At 42.3% G+C, this 23,563-nt stretch overlaps 1 protein-coding gene across 1 annotated transcript in view; it reads right to left on the bottom strand.

Moving 5' to 3' along the window:
* Window positions 1–23,563, bottom strand: part of IREB2 (iron responsive element binding protein 2) — a 2,086,845-nt gene that overhangs the window by 986,257 nt on the left and 1,077,025 nt on the right. The window contains exon 10 of the mRNA XM_044077824.1: window positions 6,678–6,778. Coding sequence (XP_043933759.1) covers window positions 6,678–6,778 — 101 coding nt within the window. The remainder of the gene's footprint in view (window positions 1–6,677; window positions 6,779–23,563) is intronic.

The following is a 23,563-nucleotide window of genomic DNA, read 5'->3' on the forward strand; positions in this document are numbered from 1 at the left end:
GGACGACCTGCCCCTAGAAACCACATCCAATTTGTAATGAGAAACAAATGTGTGAGGAGAAGCCCAAGTAGCTGCAGCACATATATCATCCATTGACAATCTGGCTTGATAGGCTGTAGATGTAGAAACAGCCCGAGTAGAGTGAGCCTTGACCGGAAATGGCAGATCTTTTCCTCCTGCTTGGTAGGCGAAAGAGATGCAACTAGATAGCCATCTGGATATGGTGACCTTGGAGACTGGGGACCCAATTTTGTTTTCCGAAAAGGAGACAAATAGTTGATCAGACTTCCGGATATCTTTTGTTCGGTGCAGATAGAAACGTAACTGTCTGTGTACATCCAATTGATGAAATTTAAATTCTGCCTTGTTTGAAAATTGAGGAAAGAATACAGGCAACTTAATGGATTGATTAAGATTAGACACGGAAGCCACCTTAGGAAGAAAAGAAGGGTTTGGTCTAAGAGAAACCCTGTCCTTATGGAAGATTAAGTATGGAGGTTTGATAGAGAGGGCTTGAATTTCTGAAACTCGCCTTGCTGAAGTGATTGCTGTTAAGAAGGCTGTTTTCCAGGTCAAGAATTTCAATTCACAGGTAGCTGCAGGCTAGAAAGATGGTGAAGTAAGGGCTTGTAGAACAAAATTGAGATCCCAGGGCATGATAGGTTCAGAGACCGGGGGACGGAGTAACATAGTACCCTTCAGGAAAGTCTTGCAGAGTCTATGAACCATGAGACTAGGCTCATTAGCCACATGAAAATTAGAGATCGCAGCCAACTGAACTTTGATGGTAGCTGATGCGGAACCCTGATGGAAAAGCATAGACAAAAACTCCCAAGACTGAAGCAATTGGAGCTGTGTAAAACTCCATTCCTTGGGTATGCGCCCAAATAGAAAATCTCTTTCATTTGCTGGAATAAATCTTCCTAGTAGATGGCTTATGAGAGGAAGATAAAATGTGAACCACTTCCGGTGAAAATTTATGAAGCCTAACTAACGACGGAAGTGGAGTAGCCAAGCTGTCAACCGGAGGGTCATCAGAGAGGGGTGGAACTGTCCCGACATGTGTGTCAGTAAATCTGGTTGAGGGCCCAGAATCCAAGGAGTGTCCACAATGCAAGGTTGAAGAAAAGGGAACCAGACTTGATGAGACCAGTGTGGAGCAATCAGAATCATTCTGCTTCCCAAGGATTGCGCTTTCTGAATCACCTTTGACAGCAAGGGAAATGGAGGGAAAACATAAAGCAGACCGGATGGACAATCGTGAACCAGAGCGTCCCTGGGTGACTCCCCCTGTGGGGGGGGGGGGGTCAGCGTGAAGTAGTTGCTGCATTTGCCATTGAGGGGGCTGGCAAAAAGGTCGCAGCAAGGCTGACCCCATCTGCTGAAGATTTGTTCTGCAATTAGACGATTCAGGGACCACTCGTAAGGCATCAGAATAGCTCTGCTTAGCCTGTCCGCAATCACATTAGACTATGTGCGTTGCCACCAGAAAACGTTGGGAAGTTACTGCCCACTGCCACACTCGCATGGCCTCTCTGCATAGGGGGTAAGACCTGGTTCCCCCTTGCTTGTTTAGATACCACACTACTGACATGTTGTCCGAGTGTATTGCAATTGTCCCTAGAGGTAGAAAGCTCTGAAGTGCCTGCAACGCAAGTAGTACTGCTCTCATCTCTAGGACGTTGATATGCAGATGTTTCTCGTGATCTTGCCACGTGCCTTGGACTGTCCTGCCAAGATAATGCCCCCCCCCACCCCAAGTGGGAGGCATCTGTGGTCACTGTGGCAACCGGGATGGGTGGAACGAAGGACCTTCCCCCGTCCAAATTGTTGGTGCAAAGCCACCAACTGAGGTCCTGTTTGCATCTGTCTGTGAGCAAAATGGGGTGAGAAAGTGGAAATTTTTGGAGAGACCATTGAACAAGAAGGAGCCATTGGAGAAGTTTCATGTGCAATCTTGCTAGAGGGACCAACATAATTGTTGCTGCCATGGTCTCCAGGAGTTGGAGAACCCATCTTGCCTTCGCTTTCCTCAGGGGCATCAGGATGTGTATTTGTTGTTGTAAGACTCTGATCCTCTCCTGTGGTAAAAATGCTCGCATTCGAATGGTGTCTAATTCTGCGCCTATAAAGGTGACACACTGCGAGGGCAACAAAGCAGATTTTTCCCAATTTAGTGTTATGCCCAACTGTTGACATAGAGTGATGGTAGCGTCCCTGGTTTGGACTAGTTGATGCCTGGTGGGGGCGATAAGGAGCCAGTCATCCAGATACAGAAACACTTGGAATCCCTGACGTCTCAAGTCAGCCGTCACCATCGCCATACACTTGGTGAACACCCTGGGGGCTGTGGTGAGACCAAAGGGCAGGGCTCGAAACTGGAAATGACTGGCTCCCAGCTGGAAGCGTAGGTGACTCCTGGATGCCCTGTCCATTTTTACATGGTAGTAGGCATCCTTGAGGTCGATGGAGCACATCCATACCTCCTCTCCCAACAATAGGAGAATCGATTGTAGTGTGACCATATGGAACTTGGACTTCTGTACATAGTTGTTCAGTTGGCTGAGATCTAATATGGGTCTCAGGTCCCCTGTTCTTTTCGGCACCAAAAAGAATCTTGAGTAAGTCCCTAATCCGATTTGGTCTGAGGGGACACTCTGGATGGCTCCTTTTCCTAGTAGCTTTGAAACTGCTGAGGCTGCTTGATCCCTTTGACTGGGTGGAACGTCTAGGATTTTTCTGATTGATGGGGGTCTGATGTAAACGGAATGACGTAACCTCCGGAAATTATTCATAATACCCATTGGTCCTGGGTGATGCTTTTCCAGGCTTTCGGATATAACAAAATTCGACCCCCGACTGGCTCCGGATAAGCACAGCCGGGCAACTCCCTCAGGAACGAGAGTAGGGAGAGCTGCGAAAGGAATCGCGGTCTCCCGAATTGCGGGGGCCCCCCTCTGCCTCTAGGGCGGCATCTCCCTGAATAACCTCCCCCTCCTCTGCACCTGGAGGGGGACTCACTTTGTGCAGCAGGAAAAAACCAATGTGATTTCTTGAACCACATCTTCCTACCTGGCTGGGCCTTGGGGTAAGGCCTAGAAGGAAGGGAAAAATGGACCCCTATGGTAGACAGGGTCTTTCCCTCTTGCTCGCACCTGGTGAGGGTGTCTTTCACTTTGGTTCCGAACAAAGAAGAACCATCAAAGGGGGAGTCAGTGAAGGAAGACTTGAAGGCCTCCGCGAAGTGACACAGGCGCAGCCAGGCTTGCCTTCTAAGGGCGACTCCTGAGCTTGCTGCCCTACTCGCTCCCTCAGCTGCATACAAAATGAGCCGCATAGAGGAGTTGACAATGGAATTGAGGGTAGACACCTGGGCGTTAACCGTCTGGGCCACTGCCTCAGGGACGCTACCCGCAAGAGAATCTCCTAACTCCTTTGAAGAGATCTCTCTGGAGCAGAGTGAAATGAGACAGATAGTTCAGCGACCGTAAGGTAAAGGTTGCTGACGAGAGGGTACGCTTCCCGTACCGGTCCATGGTCCTAGACTCCTTGTTAGGAGGATGGACGGAGGAAGAGGTCTCTGCTACTTCCTTCTGAATGGCCACCGCCACCACCATGGCATCTACAGGGACTCCTTTGGACAAGAACTCCTTACACTGGGGAGCAGAAAGAAACTTGTTGGGATGCCTGGGTACGGGCTCCACAGAATCAGGGTTTTCCCACACCCTTCGACAGATTAAATCAAGGAGCTCGTCGAAGGGTGAGGACACCCAGGAGGCGGAGGGCTGAGCACCAAAGGCCTTAAGGAAGACCGACTCCTCCTCGGAAGGGGCTCTGGATGGCCAGTCACCTCTTTGCTTCAGTATCTCCAGGATGTCGGAGAAGGAAACATCATCAGAGGATGACTTGGGGGACACCTCCGATTTCTTGAGGTCAGTATCAGAGGTGAGGGACTCATCCTGGGAGTCTATGTGCTTCCTCTTGCACGTTTTCTTTCTAGGGGGGCTCCTCAGGCATGAACTCTGAAGGGCCCTCAGAAAGTTGGGGACCACTCGTGAGGGTATCCCTAGGCCTTGGTGCTCTGCTGTCCATGGATAGGTGGTGATCAGAGGCTCTCACCAGAGACCGATCCGCCTGATGTAGCTGATGATCTGGCCAGCGCAGTCCGCATGGCCTCGAAGGCTGGTCCCCCCGAGTCCGAGGACCGGCCAGCCTCCGAAACCATGACGGGAGTCGGAATTCCCCAAGCCAAGGCACCGAGAGGGAGACTCGGAACCGAAATATGTCCCGAGATGTCTCCCTCGGGCCTGACTGAAGAGTCCTTAGTCCCGAACCCTGAGGACGGAGCCGATGTCAGTACCGATGGAGCCGGAGGGGCCATCGGAACCAGACTAGGAACATCACACGGCGTGGAACACTCCGGCTTCAAAGACAGAGATGCGCTCGGAGGAGGAATGATCGAAGAAGGGGTCGGGACGGGCTCCGGAGCTGACTGGGCCGGAGCGGAAAACAATTCTGCCAAAACCGGTGACTGGAGGAGCCTCTGGACCACCCTATCAACATCCACATCCGAAAGGGTCCTGGAGGATTTGGAGGACAGGGAGGGAGATCGAGATCTCCTCTCAGGAGAGACTGGTCCGAGACTGGGTGACTGACTCAGAAGAGGTTCCAATATAATTGGAGCCGACACCGGTTCCATCAACACCGACACCTCCTGCGGCCCCGAGGACAGTGGAGCCGAGGAGGTCGATGCAATTTTTGTGAATTTCTCCGGAGGCTCCGATGAAGCTGACGGAGCCAGAGATCTCTTTTTAAACTTGGATGACTTAGACTTAGCACTGGGAGAAGAATCCAAGGCCTCTTCGAAAGAGGGTTTCAAGAGTCCCTTTAAGATCAGCTTATTCTTTCTCTCTTGGAGCACTCTGGGACTGAACGCATGGCAAGAACTGCCAGACTCCTGCAGATGAATGGCTCCCAGGCAATAGACACAAATAGAAAGCCCATCGGTGATGGACATTTTGTACCCGCATTTTGAGCACTTTTTGAAACCCGAAGGTTTGTGCTCTTTGGAATCTTTGGACATTTTCACAAGAAACACCAACAACGCAACCTAAGAGAAAGTCTGACAAGAAAATTCACAGACGCTCAACACCACAAAAAACGCGGGAACCAGTTATAAATTGAAACAGTACATACACATTAGAGATGCACACTGAGACCAACTATGTCAAAAACCTCTAACTAAAACGGTTAATGACTACAAGGGTTGGAGAACAGAAACCAAACCTCTAACTTAAACGGTCTGACGAACAGACAGGACGAAAGGACTAGGTCCTCTAACTGAAACGGGCCTAGCCCGAGGGAACAGTTAGCGGGATACCACAAAAAAAGCACACTACCAAAATCTAAACTACACTAAAGACAATAGCTATGAAAATAGCTTTTTGTTTAAGAACAAACCTTTTCTTAAGACAAGAAAAAGGTACTTGGCCACAGCCAAGAGCGAGACCACGTCCGAGCTACACGAGCGGCAAACAAGATCTGGAATGTGGAGCAGTGCACCATGGGATACCTGCTTAGCCCAGCCAATAGTAGACTTCGAGCTAGAAAAGTTTGGCTGAGTCAGAGCCGATATTCGGCTCCGAACCCACGGGTAAGAATGTAGGCGAGATAGGACTACATAACATCTACAGTTACAGACTTACTATTCACTGCTACCAATGGACATTATGCAAGAACATCTTGAATCTAAAACAAGAAGGTTTTGCTGCCATGGCATTGGAATGAAACTGTGTGAAGCATCCAAATTTGAAGTGGTACTACATTCACTAATCAAACACTGAAATTCATCAATGTCAATAAATAGAATTCTGAGGTTGTAAAAAGTTAAGAAAATTTAGAGAGATAAAAACACTTCGAAATAGAAACCAAACAAATAGGTTCATAGGTTTATACTAGGCTATCTGCCCTAAGGCATTTATAAGCCTAGCCCAAAGTTATGTGGCTTACGCCACCCCTTATGTTAGAAATAATGTGCCCATTAGTTTGTTGTGCCTCTGTCCAGCAGTGACACAGAGATGATTCCCAGGGTAAACCTACGATCTCCCATCCACCGGTCGAGATTTCTCTTGAACAGAGCCAGCGAGGTGCTCTGCCTCACATGGACCGGGATTTTATTCCACAGCATGGGGAGTCTCTGGGTGATAAATCTATCCCTCCAGCACGTCCTATTTATATCCGTGCTAAGGTTTAAGTCACTTGCTAAATGCTAAAATAATTCTGAATTTCATAAAAACAGAAAACTACAACACTTTCCCATTATATTTTTAAATATTTTGTAGTGTGTTCCATTTTCTATTTTATGTTCTACTTCTACTATACATTCAAAGAGTCAGTTACCAACATTTTAACAGCCAATCAAATTCAAATATAAAGCTGACCTCTATGTTTATTTAACCTGATGCACCATTGGTACTAATGTTTTGTGTGTGTGCAGTTATATCTAACTTTCTTAATTCCAGACATCAAAAAAATCAAGTGTAATAAATACCTCAAAATCAAGCACAGAGAAATTTTTTTTTGAGAAGTGAAATACAATGAATTCATTCAATCACAATTCATAAATTTTGTAATATACAACAGCTCAGCATGCCAAAATGCAATACATTTTTTATCACCTGTGAATAATCAGGATCTTCTGATGAGTCATGGTAATTCCTTAGCAGTTTAACAGCTTTTAGATAATCTTCTATTGTTTCAAGCCTCTGCTTATCAAAGCCTGTCAAAAAAAAAAATGTTCATTGTACCAGGCGATCCAGTCATTCTGATGCACCAACTTTGCTTAGAGTTCAGTAAATAACAAAATAAAACTATTAAAAGCAGTATTTTTCTTTGTTAATCAATGTAAGCAGTACTTAGTCTGGTAAATAAAGTGCTTTGAAAGAGGCCTGCAGCTAAACACAGCCAACCATCAATTTATGGAACTACCACAATCATAAAATTCCTACCTTCCCTTCATGTATTCTCACCACCAGTGAGCAGATAGGTACCCTCATACAAGGTAAAGAATGGCAGGTAACAGACAGAAACTAGAACAGACAAAAAAGTGAAAATTCCAATAAAAAAGTCCAATGTCCGAGACACATTTCCCACAAATATGAATGAACAGACTTGGCAGGGTTGAGAAAGATGAACAATGGCCATACCACAGTGTGGAAAGAAGTCTGACACTAAGAAAACAGAATGTAGTGAATCAGAAAAAAGCAATGAGACAAAAAAAAGAAGAGGCAGGAAACAAGAATTAACAATATTGATGAAGAAGTGACGAGGACAACAAAGTCGTGTATCACAATCAGCTAGCTAAGGAAAGTGTTAACAAGCAGTAAGATACAAAAAAGTGAATAAATACATAAGTATGACAATTTGGATAGAGAAAATGAGGAAAAAATTAAAGAGAGGCCAAAAGAAGTAACTGGGGTCAGCCATTGGGACTAAGAAGGCTTAGGGAAGACAACAAGATGGATGAGTGAACACCAATAAAATGTGTCTGATATGCTGATAAATAAATGAGGTGTATAAGGACATAGGATTACTAAATAAGAGGAGGAAGAGTTATGACACAGGTATAAATAATTAATTAATTCCACAAACACTGCCATTTAAAGATGGGTGAAGACCAAGATGCACCTGAAGATGGAGACAAAAAAGTATAGGTGAGAAATGACTAGGAAAGATGCAGGGAAGGAATGTATAGTTGTGCTAGGAACTTAACATAGCTGCACACATTCAAGTATGACTAGTGTTGCAGCAGTGATACCTTCATGAGACTTCTGTCACAGAACTCAATGTCTGGTGTGTCTTCCAGAGCTCGGCACCCTTCCCATCCAGTGTAAGCAGATGCTCCCCTACCTGGGCATCAGCACAGTGAAGGCGTAAGTGAGACATTCACCCATGCCATCTTTGGCGCTTTTCTTGCACTGGATTCAACTAATTAAGGTCTGAGACTAGAGTACACAAAGGTCCCTGAATGAAATGGACCTCTGACCAAAATGTTCAAATAGAAAGATTATGATAAGCTACATCTCCAGACATTATGACAGCTTGAAGAAGGGTGCCTTGTGACACAGAAAGAGGGGCTAAGGATGAGTGGTTACCCACCAACCCTGAAGGGACAACAGTGGTGAAAAGACATTACTGCAACAGTGGACCTAACTTTTGATGTATGTTCGACGCACTGCCCACTACACCAATACTGATGACTTCTTGGGAAGATTCACAAGGGTTATGAACATTGGAGTGACTGTATATGAACAGGAGAAAGAGCCACAAGGCCCTGCAAGATAGCTGGGGCAAGCCCTTCCCTTGTCTAGGAAAAAACATTCAGGTTGTAAATTTCGCAAAAAAGGTGTAAACTATTGACCATGTGGCTACTTGAACCGACTGGTCACCCCTCCTAAAAATACAGTGTTGGCTACTGTTGCTTTTGGAGAATGTTTGTTTGTGTCTTTCGGCTTTTCCCGGTTAGGGGTCGCCACAGCTGAACTCTGGTCCGCTAATGATTGGCAGTTGATTTTTACGTACCGGCTTGCCAGGCCTGACGCACAACCTTCAACGAAGGTACGCCCATTCACGCATGTCTCCACGCAGAAGACGCTCGAGCTGAGAATCGAACCGGACAGCGTCTTACTGTGAGGCAACAACGCTACTGCAGCACCACCACCGCAGGTTGTTGCTTTTGGAGAATATGATCTCAATTTCTTTGGGACAGCTTTGCATAAAATGAATGGCAAAAGGAGATGGAATGAGTCACCTTTCTAAAAACTGTTTGCTTAGAAACATATATGCCCTCCCTCTTCTGTGAAAAGGGCACGAATAACTGGTCTGTTTGTCTTAGCTCTTCAGCACTGCTTAAGTAATAACATAGCTGTCCATGCACATGTAGAGAATGCAGGCTACTCTCCTCTTTGTCTTAACGGATATGGTACGAAACACGGAAGTGAATGGATTGATTCAAGAATATCTTGGTTTCTAGTTTAGGCATGAAGAAAAGGTTAGTACAAAGAATGACTTGTGGAAGATGAAAATAGCTCTTTACACATGAGGGCTTGTAGTTGTCAAATTTTCCTGGCAGAGGTAATTGTCTCTAAAAACACAGTTTGACAGTACAGATAAATGAGGAAAGCAACAGGCAAAGTTAGCTTTTTAAAACGATTTAGATCCAATGGTTGAGAATGCACTTTCTTGGTAGTTCTCAGGTGCAGGACCTCCCATAGAAATTGCTTTACAGTTAATTTGGAATAGATTTGGGGTTCCCATGGCAGGCATGCTGAAACAGTAGAAATGTGTACCTTCACTAAGATGCAATACAACTCCTGATGTGAAAAGATCTAATATACAGTTAAACACCAAGGGACATCAAATAATGGGCATGATCCTTAATCTTTTGTTTGGCCCCAATGGAAGCATATTTTCCATTCTGTTATGCATAATTTCTTTACATTAGGGTTTTCTGTCTTCTTTAAGGTAGAGGGCACATCCTTGGAAAACATGCACCTGAAGAGAATTAGGGCTAGAACATCCATGCTGTCCGCCTCAAGGTCTTTAGTTTGGGGTGCAAGAGACACCTTTTTGTTCTATGTGAAAATGTTCCTGCACTAATACAGCATTAGGGTTTCATATGGATGCACAACAAATGTTACTTTGGACAAAAAGGAGCTATCGGTAGCATGTTTGTCTTCTCCTCCATTATCTTTTCCAAAAGAAGGACTGGAGCAAAAGCATAAAGAAACAAACCTGCCCAGCTGATGGCGAAGGCATCTGGTCTAAAGCCACTTGACGGGATGCAACCTTTGTCACTTCTGCAGAAAACACCTGCAAAAAGTTCTGTTTTTGGCACTCCCCACATGTTGACCAAGTCCAGAAAAAAAACCCCTAAAAGCCATTTGTGAAGACCTGCCTCCATTCTTTTCAGGTGGTCTGTCAGCTTCCTGTCATCAGATGAGACACAGGATGATAAGTGTCTTATGCTTGCTTCCTGGGCTAGGAGCTACACTTCCACGGCTAGCCTGTACAGAAGGTAAGAATGCACCCCCACTTGATGATGCATCACGACACACTCATTCTGACATTATGTGAAAAATTCAAGAATTCTAATTCTGTTTCAGAGTACTGACACAACCAGAATCATTGCCACCATTTCCTTTACAATGATGTCCTAACATTTTTTCTTTAGCAATTTGTCCCATGAATGCTGGACTCTAAGATCCCCTCCTAAAGTGAGCTACCAAGGCTGTGTCTGATGAGTATATGCTGTCACTGTCTGATCCCAATATGAATGTGTCTTTCACAGTTTAGGTTCGCATACTGTGTCTGCCACAAGAGCTCTTTTTTTGATGCAGAGTAAAAGGGGGGAGGGGGAATCCAGAGAGTGTTGACTCTATCACCTTTTCTTATATATCACTGGTATTTTTCATGTTCAATCTGGCTAGCAACACCACCAGTATGGAGGAGGTTATATACCTAGTAGTAAGTATATAACTTACTCACTTCCCATAGTTTCAAATGATTTTTCACTGAACTGTTTGCCACTCTACCTTTACATAATAATTACACTAATCCTCAACATTTTTTAGCAAAGTGTGCTCACAGCTCTTAGGTTTAATTGCTTCCATGTGTAAACAGCTCACCTTCAAGTAAAAGTAGTCAGCAATGAGAGAAAACACAACAGCCAGTAACTGAAGACACAAATTAATTTTTGTAAATTTCACACATAACACACTGTTCAGACTTCCCAAGTCCAAATGCCTGCACTTATAGACTTCCTGTCTCCAACTATGAGCATTTGCCAAGGGAAAAATATCTAATATCTTTTCAAATGTAATAAACTTACCATTTTCCATCCCTTTCTTATTCTGTCTTATTTTGCCAGGCTAGCCGCTTAACAACTGTTTACTGATAAAACAAAGGACATTAAAGTAGACAACCATTCATGTTAAAACTTGGAAATTATCATCTTAACACTACATATAAAATGATCAATACACTTTTCCAACCCACCCCAGCAGCCTAAGACCACACCACTTTATTAACTTTAACTTGTTTTTGTCTAGCCTTTATCTTGTTACAGTGCAAAGTCTGCATATCTTGCAACTGAGATAAAAATATTAAAGCAAGCAAGCAAATACTTTAACATATACAGCAGTCACTGATGAGACTCTCCCAGCTCAAATTTACAATACTCCTGACTGCACACTAGACAAAACTGTTTGCAAAATAACAGGCATTCTGCAGCATAATATTTTATATGGATATTAAAAATAAAAAAACTGTTTTCATACACTTACTCATTTTCTTTAGTGCCTTCTAAACATTAACAAATTGGTGTACATAACCTATAGTTCACCCACCAATTTAACACATTCAAAAATATTTCAGTCATTCTCGGGTACCTTTTTTTTTGCAAAGCCACATTTCAAACATCTACTCTTATATCCACAATGGGGTTGATGCTTTAAAGCCTCCCATTAACTCACTAATTTTATTTACTGCTGGACTTCATCCTGATCATCTCCATCTCCTAACACCAGCCTGAAATCATGTTAATTCAAAGGCAGTTTTAGTGAGAGTAAAAAGATGAAAAATTCCAACAGAAACTACATTCGCTAAACATTGTTTGCAAGGTGCATGTCCCCCTACCCCCCTTATGGGTTGACCCCTCAACCTACATCTCTGGTCTTATACATACCAGCTCAAAGATGGCACAACCATGGAGAAAAAGGCGAACTCTAGTGTTGGTGAAGTTAGTTTTGCTAAACAGCGTCTCCACAGTTTACATTTGGTGAATTGTCGATTTGATACATTTCCCACCAGAGACTGTTTCAAGTCCAATGTACTCCTGATTTTTCTGATCAGCTCCTGTGCTTTTCTGTCTCTTAAACATTTTCCCTTAGAAAAATGGACAAGGTTTCAAATGACATAGTCTCTCTATGGGTTTACTATTGTCAGAAGAATAACTAAATCATTCTTCGGCTTGCTGGCTCAAATTTATTTCCTCCTTAGTTTGTTCTATATCAAAAAATGTCTTTGAGCCACCAGTAAAAATATTCTGAAGACAGCTGGACAAGGCAACTTGAATCTCACACTTGCATCTCTACATTCTCTTATTGCTGGGATAAACTTGCTTTGCTTCCACCTGGTGCACAGTGAATAATCGCTTTCAACAAACACTCTGTCGTCACCAATTTTTAATACTTTTTCCTTCTGCCACTACTTTGTTAGCAGCAACTCTTTTGGCTGGTAAGACTGCATCTTTACTACTGCAGGTCTTGTCTGCTTTCTCATTACCAGACTTGGAAGCATACAAGCAAGTTGCTCTCTCAATCAATAAATCCTGCTGTGAAACACCAGTCCTGTGGCTTATTTGTACTTTCATAAAAGGAATGCAGTCTGATCCTTCAACATTTTGAGATGATTTCCTAGGTGTCTCAAGCCTGACAGACATGGAGGAATAAGACATCTGTATCTCTTTGACAGAGATGAATACTTGTTTTCTCACCAAGGCATTAAATATGCCCTCTTTATCTTCAATCAAAAAATGGGTCTCTCTTCTCTTCTGATGCCTGACATCCAATCTTACTGGATTTGCTGGATTCCTAATCTTTAGTGGATTTCCACGAAGCAACACCAAATGAGTAGCGAAGATTGCACTGACGGTCTGAGACTACAACAGTGAGCAGTTCAGTCTCAGATTGGGATAAAGAATTATAGGGAAGTGTCTGACAAAGAGAAGTAAGTAGCTATGGATGCTAATGACAACACTTTTTATTGTCAGTTCTCTAAAACGAGTCTGAGACTTCAGCCTACTGTGAATATTTTTTAGAGGTAAAATATAAACAAATTTCACAAGCTCATATGTCATGACTTTCACCCAGACAGAAAATGCAGGCCACGTGGGAGTCTTTCTAAGTGATCTGCAAATGCCACAAGCATTTTCCCCTTTCTGACAGGCATAAGAAGTAATACAACTATATTTTTTAGACAAAAAAGAAAGGAAAGTCATCAAAGTGATACTTATCTGCCCAAGTATAGCAGAAGCAGACTGCTGACAATGAACATGCAATTAAGATGAGATATTTGACTGAACTATTTAATAGCAAGAAAGTTCTGAAATTTGACATCCATGCATCCTTTTCATATCAGTATACTCTTGTGCTTCAACAGATGGTGAGTGAAGAAGGCATCCAACCGCTTATGTGCAATACATGGACATCTGTTATCCCTGGTAGGATACATCCCATTTAGCTTAATGCTCTTGCAACAAAGGTATAATGCATCACACCCCTGCTGCAGTTCCTTTATGCTACTGCAAGAGTGACCTAATGCAGAACATCTACCATGTTAATGCTTTTCATTTTCTTTTGTTTTTCCAAGGCTATTTGCTTAAAAAGTCACTACAGCTAATTCTACAAAATATAGGAGAAATTATCTTTAATTCTACATATATCAATACACTTTTACAACCCCAATAGCTGAAGATCACAATGGTTTATGAACTTTAGTTTTTTTTTTTTTTGCCTTTCTTACCTTGTTATATCATAAAGTCTGGATACATTACAATTAAGAAAAGTTGTTTCTTACTTTAACAATACTTGCATGTACAGCAGTCAGTGATAAAACTCACCCACCTTGCTTTTAAAATCTCTGACTGCATGCTATTTACAACAGCTTTACAAAACAGCATGCAGTTTTACATCATGACATTTTATAACACTAACAATAACAAAAACTTTTTTACTTGCACTTACCTTTTTAGTCTGTTCTGTGTCCAAAGCATTATGCCAAAATGTGTTTTACACTTTACTTTCCAACCACCAGTTTAATACAGTCAACACACTTCCAATCGTTTTCAGTCACTTCTTGTAGAATCACATTTTACATGACTAATCCTGTATGTAATGGGATGATGCTTTACACTTCCCCCATTAATTCACTAATTTAATATTGCTGCTGATCTTTCTGATCATCCTGCTTTCCCAGTATCAGTCCCTGGTTCAATTCCAATGTACTTATTTATAATAAGTTCGAGTTAGCTCCTGGGCTTTTTTGGAACTCAAACATTTACCACTGAAACAATGAAAAAGGATTCAGTGGGAATGTCTCTCTAAGAAGAATGAGAAGCATAGTTCCCGTCCAGCTTGTTAGCTAAATGATTATTGGATGAACATTATTTCCTCCTTAGTCTATTCTGTATCAAAAATATCTTTGAACATCCAGGACAAAAATTGTGAAGGCAGCTGGATATATTAATTTGAATCTCACAACTGCCTCCAGACATCCCCTCCCAGCCAGGATAAACTTGTTCATCTACTATCTGCTATGGAGTAAATCTTCCACCAACAATCTGCTGTCCTCAGTATTTTTCCTCTTCTTTCATTGCTGTAGGCCCTCTCACAATCAGTATTACTCCTATCTCCCTTTGTCCCTGATGTTATGCTAAATGTCCAGTCTGAAACTATTTGTTAAAATTCACACTCGCATTCCTGTCCAAATCTGTCTCCAGTAATACTACTGTCTGCACTCTCCTCTTCTTAATATAATTCAATACACTCTGCTTTTTCTCTATATCTTTAACTCCACTTATATTCCTTGTTAATGTTAAAAGAGTAGCCATTATGATAAAATGCTATTACTCTCCTCTACCACAGCTTTGTCAGGAAACAGTTCTTTCTGATGGCACGATTACATTTCTACTCATCTAGGTCACTGCTTCTTTTTGGTGATCAGATTTGGAGCAAACACACAACGTACCTTCTCCATTAACAAATCCTGCTGTAGAACATAAAACAAGTTGCTTATTTGTATTTTCATACATAAAAAATGTTATGTACTCACCATGCTATTTCATCTGTGTTGTCCATTTTCATTCTTCCTGAACTCAGATCTTTGGATCTGACTTGGACGTTACACTAGCTTGTGGCCTCCAACAAACTCTCAAGCTCCTTCCCTACCCATAACGCAACACCCCCCCTAACATTTCTCAGATCTTGTTTGTAGCCTGAGAGGAAGACTATAATGATATGCCATAACTGGAGTTCAATAAAAAAGGACATAAGTGTCCTTGAAGTGTCTCATTCCTCAAGAAGTCAGTCATGAAAAACGGTGGGGGATGATTGGTGGGGAGTTGAGGAAGAATGAAAATGTGCAACACAGATGGAACATTATGGTGAGTACATAACCTTTTTATTTGATACTGTCAATTTTCATTCATTCCTCAACTAATGGGACAAAGTCCCCAGCTACCTAAATTCCTGGGTGCACTCTAAGAAAGGATATTCTTGAGTACAGTTGAGTCAAAGGTTGCTCTTCCTCTCAAGACCAGATCTAATTTGTAATGAGTGAAAAATATGAGGATTTGACAAAGTTGCAGCCACACACACATCATCCATAGAAGCTCTAGACTAGAAAAAAACAAAAGCTGCCATAGATCCTGTTGAGTGAACCTTTAAGGGCTTTGGTAAAGGAAGTTTCAATTTATTATAGATAAATGAAATGCAATCTGTCAACCTTCTAGATAAATTTACATTTGTAAATGATTCGCCTAATTTATTATGCGCAAAAGAAACAAATAGTTGATCTGTCTTTCTAATCTCTTTTGTTCTGTGTAGATAGAAACGTAATTGTCCATGAACGTCAAGTAAGTGCAACATATATTCCCCTTTATTTGTACATTTTGGAAAGAATATTGGCAGATTAATGGATTGGTTGATGTTGGTTTCTGACACCACCTTAGGAAGGAAGAAAGCACTGGTAAGTAATATATCCCAGTCCTTATCAAAAATTAAATAAGTAGCCTTAGAAGACAATGCTTGAATTTCTGAAATTCTTCTAGCAGATGTAATTGCAACTAAAAAGATAGTTTTCCAGGTCATAAATTCAAGATCACATTTAGCTGCAGGTTGAAAGGGTGAACGAATTAAGGCTTGTAGTACCAAATTTAAATCCCATGGTAGCATGGGGTCCTTATAGAGGGGTCTTAGCAGAACAGTACCTCTGAAAAGCCCTTGCACAATTTAGAGGAAGCCAGTGAAAAATGTTTAAATTCCCACATGAATGTTAGAGATTGCTGTGACTTGAACTTTAACAACTGAACTATCACCCTCATTAAATAAACTTGTTAAAAATTCTAGAACAGACTGAACTGGAGCTGAGGAGGAGTCTATTTGATTTTGCTCTGCCCAATAAACAGACCTTTTTACATTTAATCATGTAAAGTTTCCTAGTAGAAGTTTTATGGGAAGGCAAAAGTATGAAATAGGCAGGGGAAGACAGCATTGTTTCCGTCCATCCTCAACCCCTTTTCCCATTTCTGCACATGGGGTCAGGGTATCACTTTAACAGTAACAATCATCTACAGCCAAGGTTTACACTGCTAGGTGGGTAGCCCTGCTGCGATAGTTCATCCATACTACAAATTGGTTGCCTGGCTACAAAGGAATTGGAGAAACCACGTTGTTAATTTGAGAATCAAGATATCTGGGTGAACAATTCCTGTTGGGTGAGACATGAGGTCTGGAGTTGGATCCAGAATCCAAAGTGGATATATTAGATGACATCAAAGGAAGGGAAAACAAATAAGTTGAGGCCAGTAAGGTGCAATGAGGATGACTTGGCACTTCAACCAGGCTGCTTTCTGAAGGAATTTGTGAATTAAGGGAGTCAGAGGATGAGCATACAGAAGACTGGGGGGGGGGCAAGTGTGGAGTAGAGCATCTCTTGGTGACCCCCTAGTGGGGGGATTAGGGCTAAGAAGCTGCTGCTCTTGTTTAAGGGAGATGCAATAAGATTGCAGCAAGTCTTACCCTGTGATGGAAAATCATTTCCACCAATTTGTTGTTGAGACACCACTTATGAGGTAGTAAGATGGACCCGTTCAGTTAGTCTGCTATCTCACTGGACTTCCCTGGAATATGCATTGTTATCAGAAAGCGGTTGGAGGATATTGCTCATTATCACTCTCTGAGGGGTTCTCGACACAGAGGATAAGCTCTGGTTCCTCCTTGTTTGTGGATGTACCAAACTGCTGACATGTTGTCTGTCTAGACTGCAACTGTCCCATGAGGGAAGAGAGTCTTGGAATGCCTGCAATGGCAAAGGCATCACTCTCATCTCCAGAACACTGACATGCAAGTTGGCCTCTTCAGGGGACCAAGTGCCTTGGACTGTTTTCCCCAGGAGATGCCCCCCACCCAATCTGGGAAGAGTCCATAGTCACTATAGCCTTGGGCTGAGGTAGGATGACAGGACGACCTTGTAACACCTGTGGTGACTGCATCCACCAGGAAAGGTATCATTTGCATACCTGAGTTATTCTTATCTTCGTTGACATGGGATGACAAAGCATTGACTATTGTGTTGCTAGCACCCATTATAGAATTCTCATGTGGAATATTGCTAAAGGTACTAAAATTACTGCCGCTGACATTGATCCGAGGGCTAGCAGAATCAATCGGGCTGAAATTCTGGCACTGCAAATTATTTTCCTGACCTGCATCCTTAGCATATGCACTCCAGATAAACGAAGAAAAGCTACCATAGATACTGTGATGAACACTGCTACTATTAATTCTAATGTATGGGTTGGTTCTAAGTGAAATTTGTTGTAATTTATGGTTATTCGGAGATGTGAACAAGTCTGTAGCACCTAATCTCATGCTTCTATCAGTTGATGCCTGATCAGGACAGTAATGAGCCAGTCGTCTAAATATGGAAACACTTGTAATCCTTACAGTTTCAAGTGAACTGCTACCACTTGCCATGCACTTGAACACCCTGGGAGCTGTGGTGAAGCCAAAGGGCAGTGCTCTGAACTGACAGCGACTGGCTCCGAGCCAGAAGCTAAGTACCTTCTAGATCATCTGTTAATCTTTATGTGATAGTAAGCATCCTGAATGTCTATCAAGTACATCCAATTATCTTTACCAAGAAAGGGCACAATGGACTGTACTGTGATCATCCTGAACTTTGTGTGTTGAACTGACTTGTTCAATACACTGAGATCTAAAACTGGTCTCCAGTCCCTGTTTTCTTTGGCACTAAAATGAATCTTAAGTTCCAGATTCTGTTTGGTCTGGTGGGACCTCTTAGATGACTCTTCTAGCAGCAGCTGCTGCTTTCCTCTGGTGGGTGGAACATCGGGAAATTTTCTTGACAATGGAGGAACTAGGGAAAATGGAATTATATAACCTCTCGAAATAATTCTCTGCACCCAACTGTCTTTAGTTATATCTAGCCAGTTTCTCATGTGCAGAGATAAGTGATCCCTGGACTGCCTCCAGAGGTACCCAATCAGGCCTCCATTCAGGAACACTAAAAGAGTTGGTCAGAAAAAGAATCTCTAGATCCCTGGTTTTGCAAGCTTCATCTACCACGGGGGCATCGCTTTCCATTATCACCCCCCCCCCGCCTCTGTGGGAACTACCTCCACGGGTGTTCTGGATAGGACCCTGGGACTTTCTGAACGACATTTTTCAATCTCCCCATTGATTCCTGGAAAAGGTCTTCAGAGGGGTCAAAGAACATAGGCCCACTGCATAGAGGGTCCTTCTATCTTTCTCACACCTGTAGAGTGTGTCCTTCACTGTAGGGCTAAACAAAGAAGTGCATTCAAAAGCAGCATTGACAAACAAGGACTTGCTGCACCGCAAAATCACACAGGTGTATCCAAGCATGCCTCCTGATGGAAATACCTGAACCTGCGGCCCTTGAGGCGCCTTCTGCAACATGCAAGATAAGCCTCATGGACAAATCAGATATAGCTTGTAAGATAGCCAACTGAGAAACTACTGAAGATCGAGCCTCAGCAGTTTCAGTTCCAGAAAGAGATTTTGATAGTTCTTTAATCAAATCACTCTGAAGCCTCGTAAAATGTGCCAAACAGTTCAGAGATCTGAGTGCAAAAGTTTCTTAAGCATAAACACGCTTCCCAAATCTCCTGCCCTAGACTCTCTGTTAGGAGGATGGACAGTGGAACTCTATTCCACGAATACCTTTTTTGTAGCTGCCACCACAACCATGGCATCTATTGGCAACCCCTTTACCCCAAAATTCCCCTGGCTATTGGTGGAGCCAGAATTCGGTCTGGTCTCTTTGGGATTAGCTCAATCATATCAGGTTCCTTCCATGCTCACCTAGAGATCAAATCAGTGAGCTCATCGGCGGGCAAAGTAACCCAGGAGGCAGATGGGCCACTCCCAAAGGCTTCCAGAAATGCTGATTCCTCCAGGGAAGGGTCTTGCGAAAACCAGCCACTCTTCTGCTTAAGGATCTCAAGAAAATCTCCAAACAAGATGTCTTCGGGTGGTGATTTGGAGACCCCATCTCCTTCATCGAAATTAGTATCCTCAGTGACTGACTCCTGAGGATAGTGCGAGTGCCTCCTTTTGCACTTTTTCCTCCTATGGACTTCCTCTGTGGGGTGGTCCAGTGAAGTATCAGAAGACATTAGGATACTCTGCTGGGTAGTCAGGAAGCTTTGAGCTGGCTGTCTGTGTGGGGTAGAATGTTGAGGATCATGGTGATGCAAAATAATCTGAGAAGCAGAGGGTGGATCCACAGGCAAGGACCCATCTGAGCTGCTGTAGTAGAAACCTCAAAGGTAAATCACCATAGGGAGAATGGAGACAATGGAGTAGAGAAATCAAGTTTCTGACTCGTCACCTCCCTCCACCCCAAGAACAATCCACCTGAGGCAGAAGTCAGAGCCCAGCTATCTAATGCTGAGGCACTGAAAACCTTGGAGTCGACTCCAATCTCCCAGATCCAACAGGGATGCTTCGGCTCCGAAGGTCATCCTGCTCCGAGGATGTCTGAGCCAGTGCACTCTGTGCAATATTTGGATCCAAAAATGGTGTTTTCTTTGTATCTGAACTAGATGGACCAGAACGCTCAAATCCGAAGACTCTAAAACAATAGGTTGAATTAGAAAAGGAACTGTAATGAGTGAGGTAGTAGATGATCGGACTTCATGACCTGAAGGGGTATGAACTGGGAGAACTCCCATCTGAATTTGCTCCATGAAGAATTTCCTCATCATCCTCTCATCTGCTTCCATGAGACTCCTGGAGGAATGAGAAGATACTGGGGACGGCGATTTGCAGCTTCTTTCTAAAAAGGGAGAAGGCACTCTCTGGATGGGACTGGATCCAGACTAGGGGAATACACTGTCCTTGATAAAGGTTTCACATCCGAGGGTGTAGGATCTGAAACAGGCTTGACTGAATCTGATGAGGGTTGGACCGTAAGTAATTTTGGACCCAGTTTCTCTTTCTAGATTCTGAGGAAGAAGTGTCTGGAGACTCAGAAGACTTAAGACCTTTTTGTAGAGTCTTTAGACTTGTGTTTGGGGAACTGAACCCCAGTAATGGCTTCAGAAAAGGAAGCTGGCAGCAAGCCTTTAAAAATCAATGTATTCTTCCTGTTAACTAGGGCTTGGGGGATGAGGGCACGACAGATACTGCATTCCTGTTGTAAAGGATCTGGATCCAAGCAATACACACAATGACTGTGGGCATCAGAATAAGGCAACTTATGCCCAAACTTATTATATTTTTTAAATCCTGCTGGACTTTTTTCAGACATTTTTAAAGAAAAAATTATTGGACTTTTTTCAGACATTTTTAAAGAAAAAATTATCATAACAAGAGAACTAAACTAAACTTTGTTTTTTTTTTAAACCAAGAAAGGAGAGTAAAGGTAAAACACAAACAATGATTCTGAAGAATTACAATACTTTTGCAGATAGGAAAACATACCAACTACGGTAAAGAAAGAGGTACACACTAAGTGTAAAGGGGAGTAGAGAAGGGAAATTAGGTCCACCAATGATGGTAGGAAAGCTTACACTCAGAAGTGTATGAAAAAGGATATAAGGAGCTTTTATAAAAGAAATAATCAAAAAAGGACTTATCTCCCACTGTAAACTCAAGAGCTGAAGATAACCACGTCTAGACGTTAAAGTGGCAAACAAGATGTTCATATGCTGCAACATTAGATGTTCATAGGTTGATACTAGGGCCTGTACATGCCTAGCCATAACAATTCCCTAGCTATTTCTTCCCACAATATTTACTTCCCTGGACCCCTGTCTAGCAGATCTGAGAGATGGTAGGGGTGGTTTACGATAGGTAGGGAAGGCGTTCAAGAGTTTGTTAGAGGCCACAAGCTAGTATAATTGCCAAGTCATTAGCCAAGGAATTAGTGAAAATTGACAATATCAGATCTGATGCCTATTCTTTTACACTTTCATTGGTATAGCAGAGAATCTCGGGTGTTCTCTGATTGTTAACTCTACCACTTTTTGACACACATGTTCTTGAGAAGCCAATCTTGTTCAACCATTCTTTCCATCATTTCGGCCTGGGATTTCTGCAGTTTTATCAGCTCAGCCTAATAGCTACAAAGTATCTTCGTTTTTTTCCAGCTTTTTCTCTTTTAATTTTATATACTCCTCTAGTCTCTCATTTATTTTAAGAGCCACTGAGTTCATTTAATTTATTTTTTCCTCTGATGGTAGCCACTCTCTATAACAGAATTGAAACAAACTGCTTTTTACTGAACAGCAAGTTTCCTCCAAGCCAAAACTTCATCTTCTTTTTCTGGATGACTTTCTCTTACTTTCTCCAAATTTCTTCTTTGCTAGCATCCAGGCAGTGTAATTAACAGCCAAAAACTTTTACTTTTTAAAAAAAAAATTCTCAGTTTTCACACTGGAAGAGCTCTTATCAGACTGCTTTTCATATACAGACATCTTGGCAGTCCCACTTTGTATAAAGCTTCAGAAAATTAACAAAACATCTCCAATTTCTCTATAGGACATAATTTATTTTCTTGTTATAGGTTCTATATATATATATATATATATATATATATATATATATATATATATATATACATACACACACACATATATATATATATATATATATATATATATACACATACACACACACACACACATATATATATGGTGAAAACTTGTTCTACCTTCTATTGTCTACGTACTGTATTAAATGTTTTTGCACTTTAGACTTATCAAAACAGCTGCTTAATGGCAACCATTTTAAGATCATACATATTGTCCAAATATTCTGTTATTTTCCCTTTGGCAGTCTGCAACTGCTCCTTTTTTTAGGTTCATAGGTTGTTACTAGGCTAATGACCACTACTGCCCTTACAAGCCTAGCTGCACACCTCAAACCATTTCAGTCCCGTATCACTGACGTCTATACAAGCAGAGGGGGCATATTAGCAGGGAGGTAGCTATGGATTAGTAGGGGGATGTTAAGATAATACTCTTCTTATTGACTGCCTCAGTCCATTAAGGAAATGGGGGCTAGACCTGGGTAAATTTATGATTTCCCATCCAACTGTCAAGGTTTTGTTTGAATAGGGTCAGGGAAGAACTCTGTCTTACAATGATGGCAAGCCTTATCCACAGTGCAGAAATCTTTTGGGATGTATATCTGTCTTTCCAGCATGTTATGTTTACAAGTGAAGTTCAGATCCCTGGATCTAGTGTTTCTGGTGCTGTTTGTTTTGCACATGTGCAACAGATCCATGAGAACTGGGTTGGTGGTGAACCTGTAAGCCAAGCAAAGACCCCTTCTCAGCAACCTGTAGGAGACTAAATACAGAGCCTTTAGGCGATCAGTGTAGGACAGGGTATTCATGCCCTGAATTCTCCTACTCAGAAACCTTTGCAGGAGTTACAGTTGTTGCAGGTGTCTGGTTAGATACATGCCAAAGAGACAATGTATTCAATAATATGTCTGATAAGGGTCCAGTAGAGTGGTTCTATATTTTCCTTGGACCTGGATGCCATACCCTTCCCTATAAGTTGGCTGACAAAGTATGACTTTCTTATTATGTTGGCTAAGTTTTGGTCAAAGGCCAGACTGCTATCTGCATAGGTTGCCAGATCCTTTACTAGTTGGTCGACATTTGGGGTGTTTTATTGATGCAGTAAATGTCATGGGTTGACAATTTCCCAAAGGGTACTATAATGCATTTTTGGCACTGAGTTTTAGGCCATGGCTTTGGCACCAGTCCTATATTTGTGTTAAGCTAACTTCAAGATATTGGTGTAGTGGGGGGAATTAATAATAGCTCCCAATTTACAGTCTTCTGCGAACTTGGTAACTCAGAGGCTTTGAATGTTAGTCTTGACTCGAGAAGTAGATGCCAAACAAAAGTGGGCACAGCATGAAGCTTTGAGGTACTCCACTGGTGACCTGTCTCTTGGTGGAGATGGTCCCACCAATCCTAATTTCTTGGGTCCTGTCTGTGAGCCAGCCAGCAATGCAGTGAATAAGGATCTACACCTTGTCAACAACACCCGAGTGGGGTACTGTACTGAATGCCTTAACCAAGTCAAGATACACAGTTTGCACTGTTTTACTGTTGTCCACTGGCTTGGTGACCCTCTCTAAGAAGTCTATCACATTAAGCAGGCATGACCTTCACTTAAATCCAAATTAGGATTGGTCCGGTATCTTCAGGTTGCCATTGT

This window comes from Protopterus annectens, chromosome 7.part0 (genome assembly GCF_019279795.1).
Source record: "Protopterus annectens isolate FY-2018-M chromosome 7.part0, PAN1.0, whole genome shotgun sequence".
Classification (NCBI taxonomy): domain Eukaryota; kingdom Metazoa; phylum Chordata; order Ceratodontiformes; family Protopteridae; genus Protopterus; species Protopterus annectens.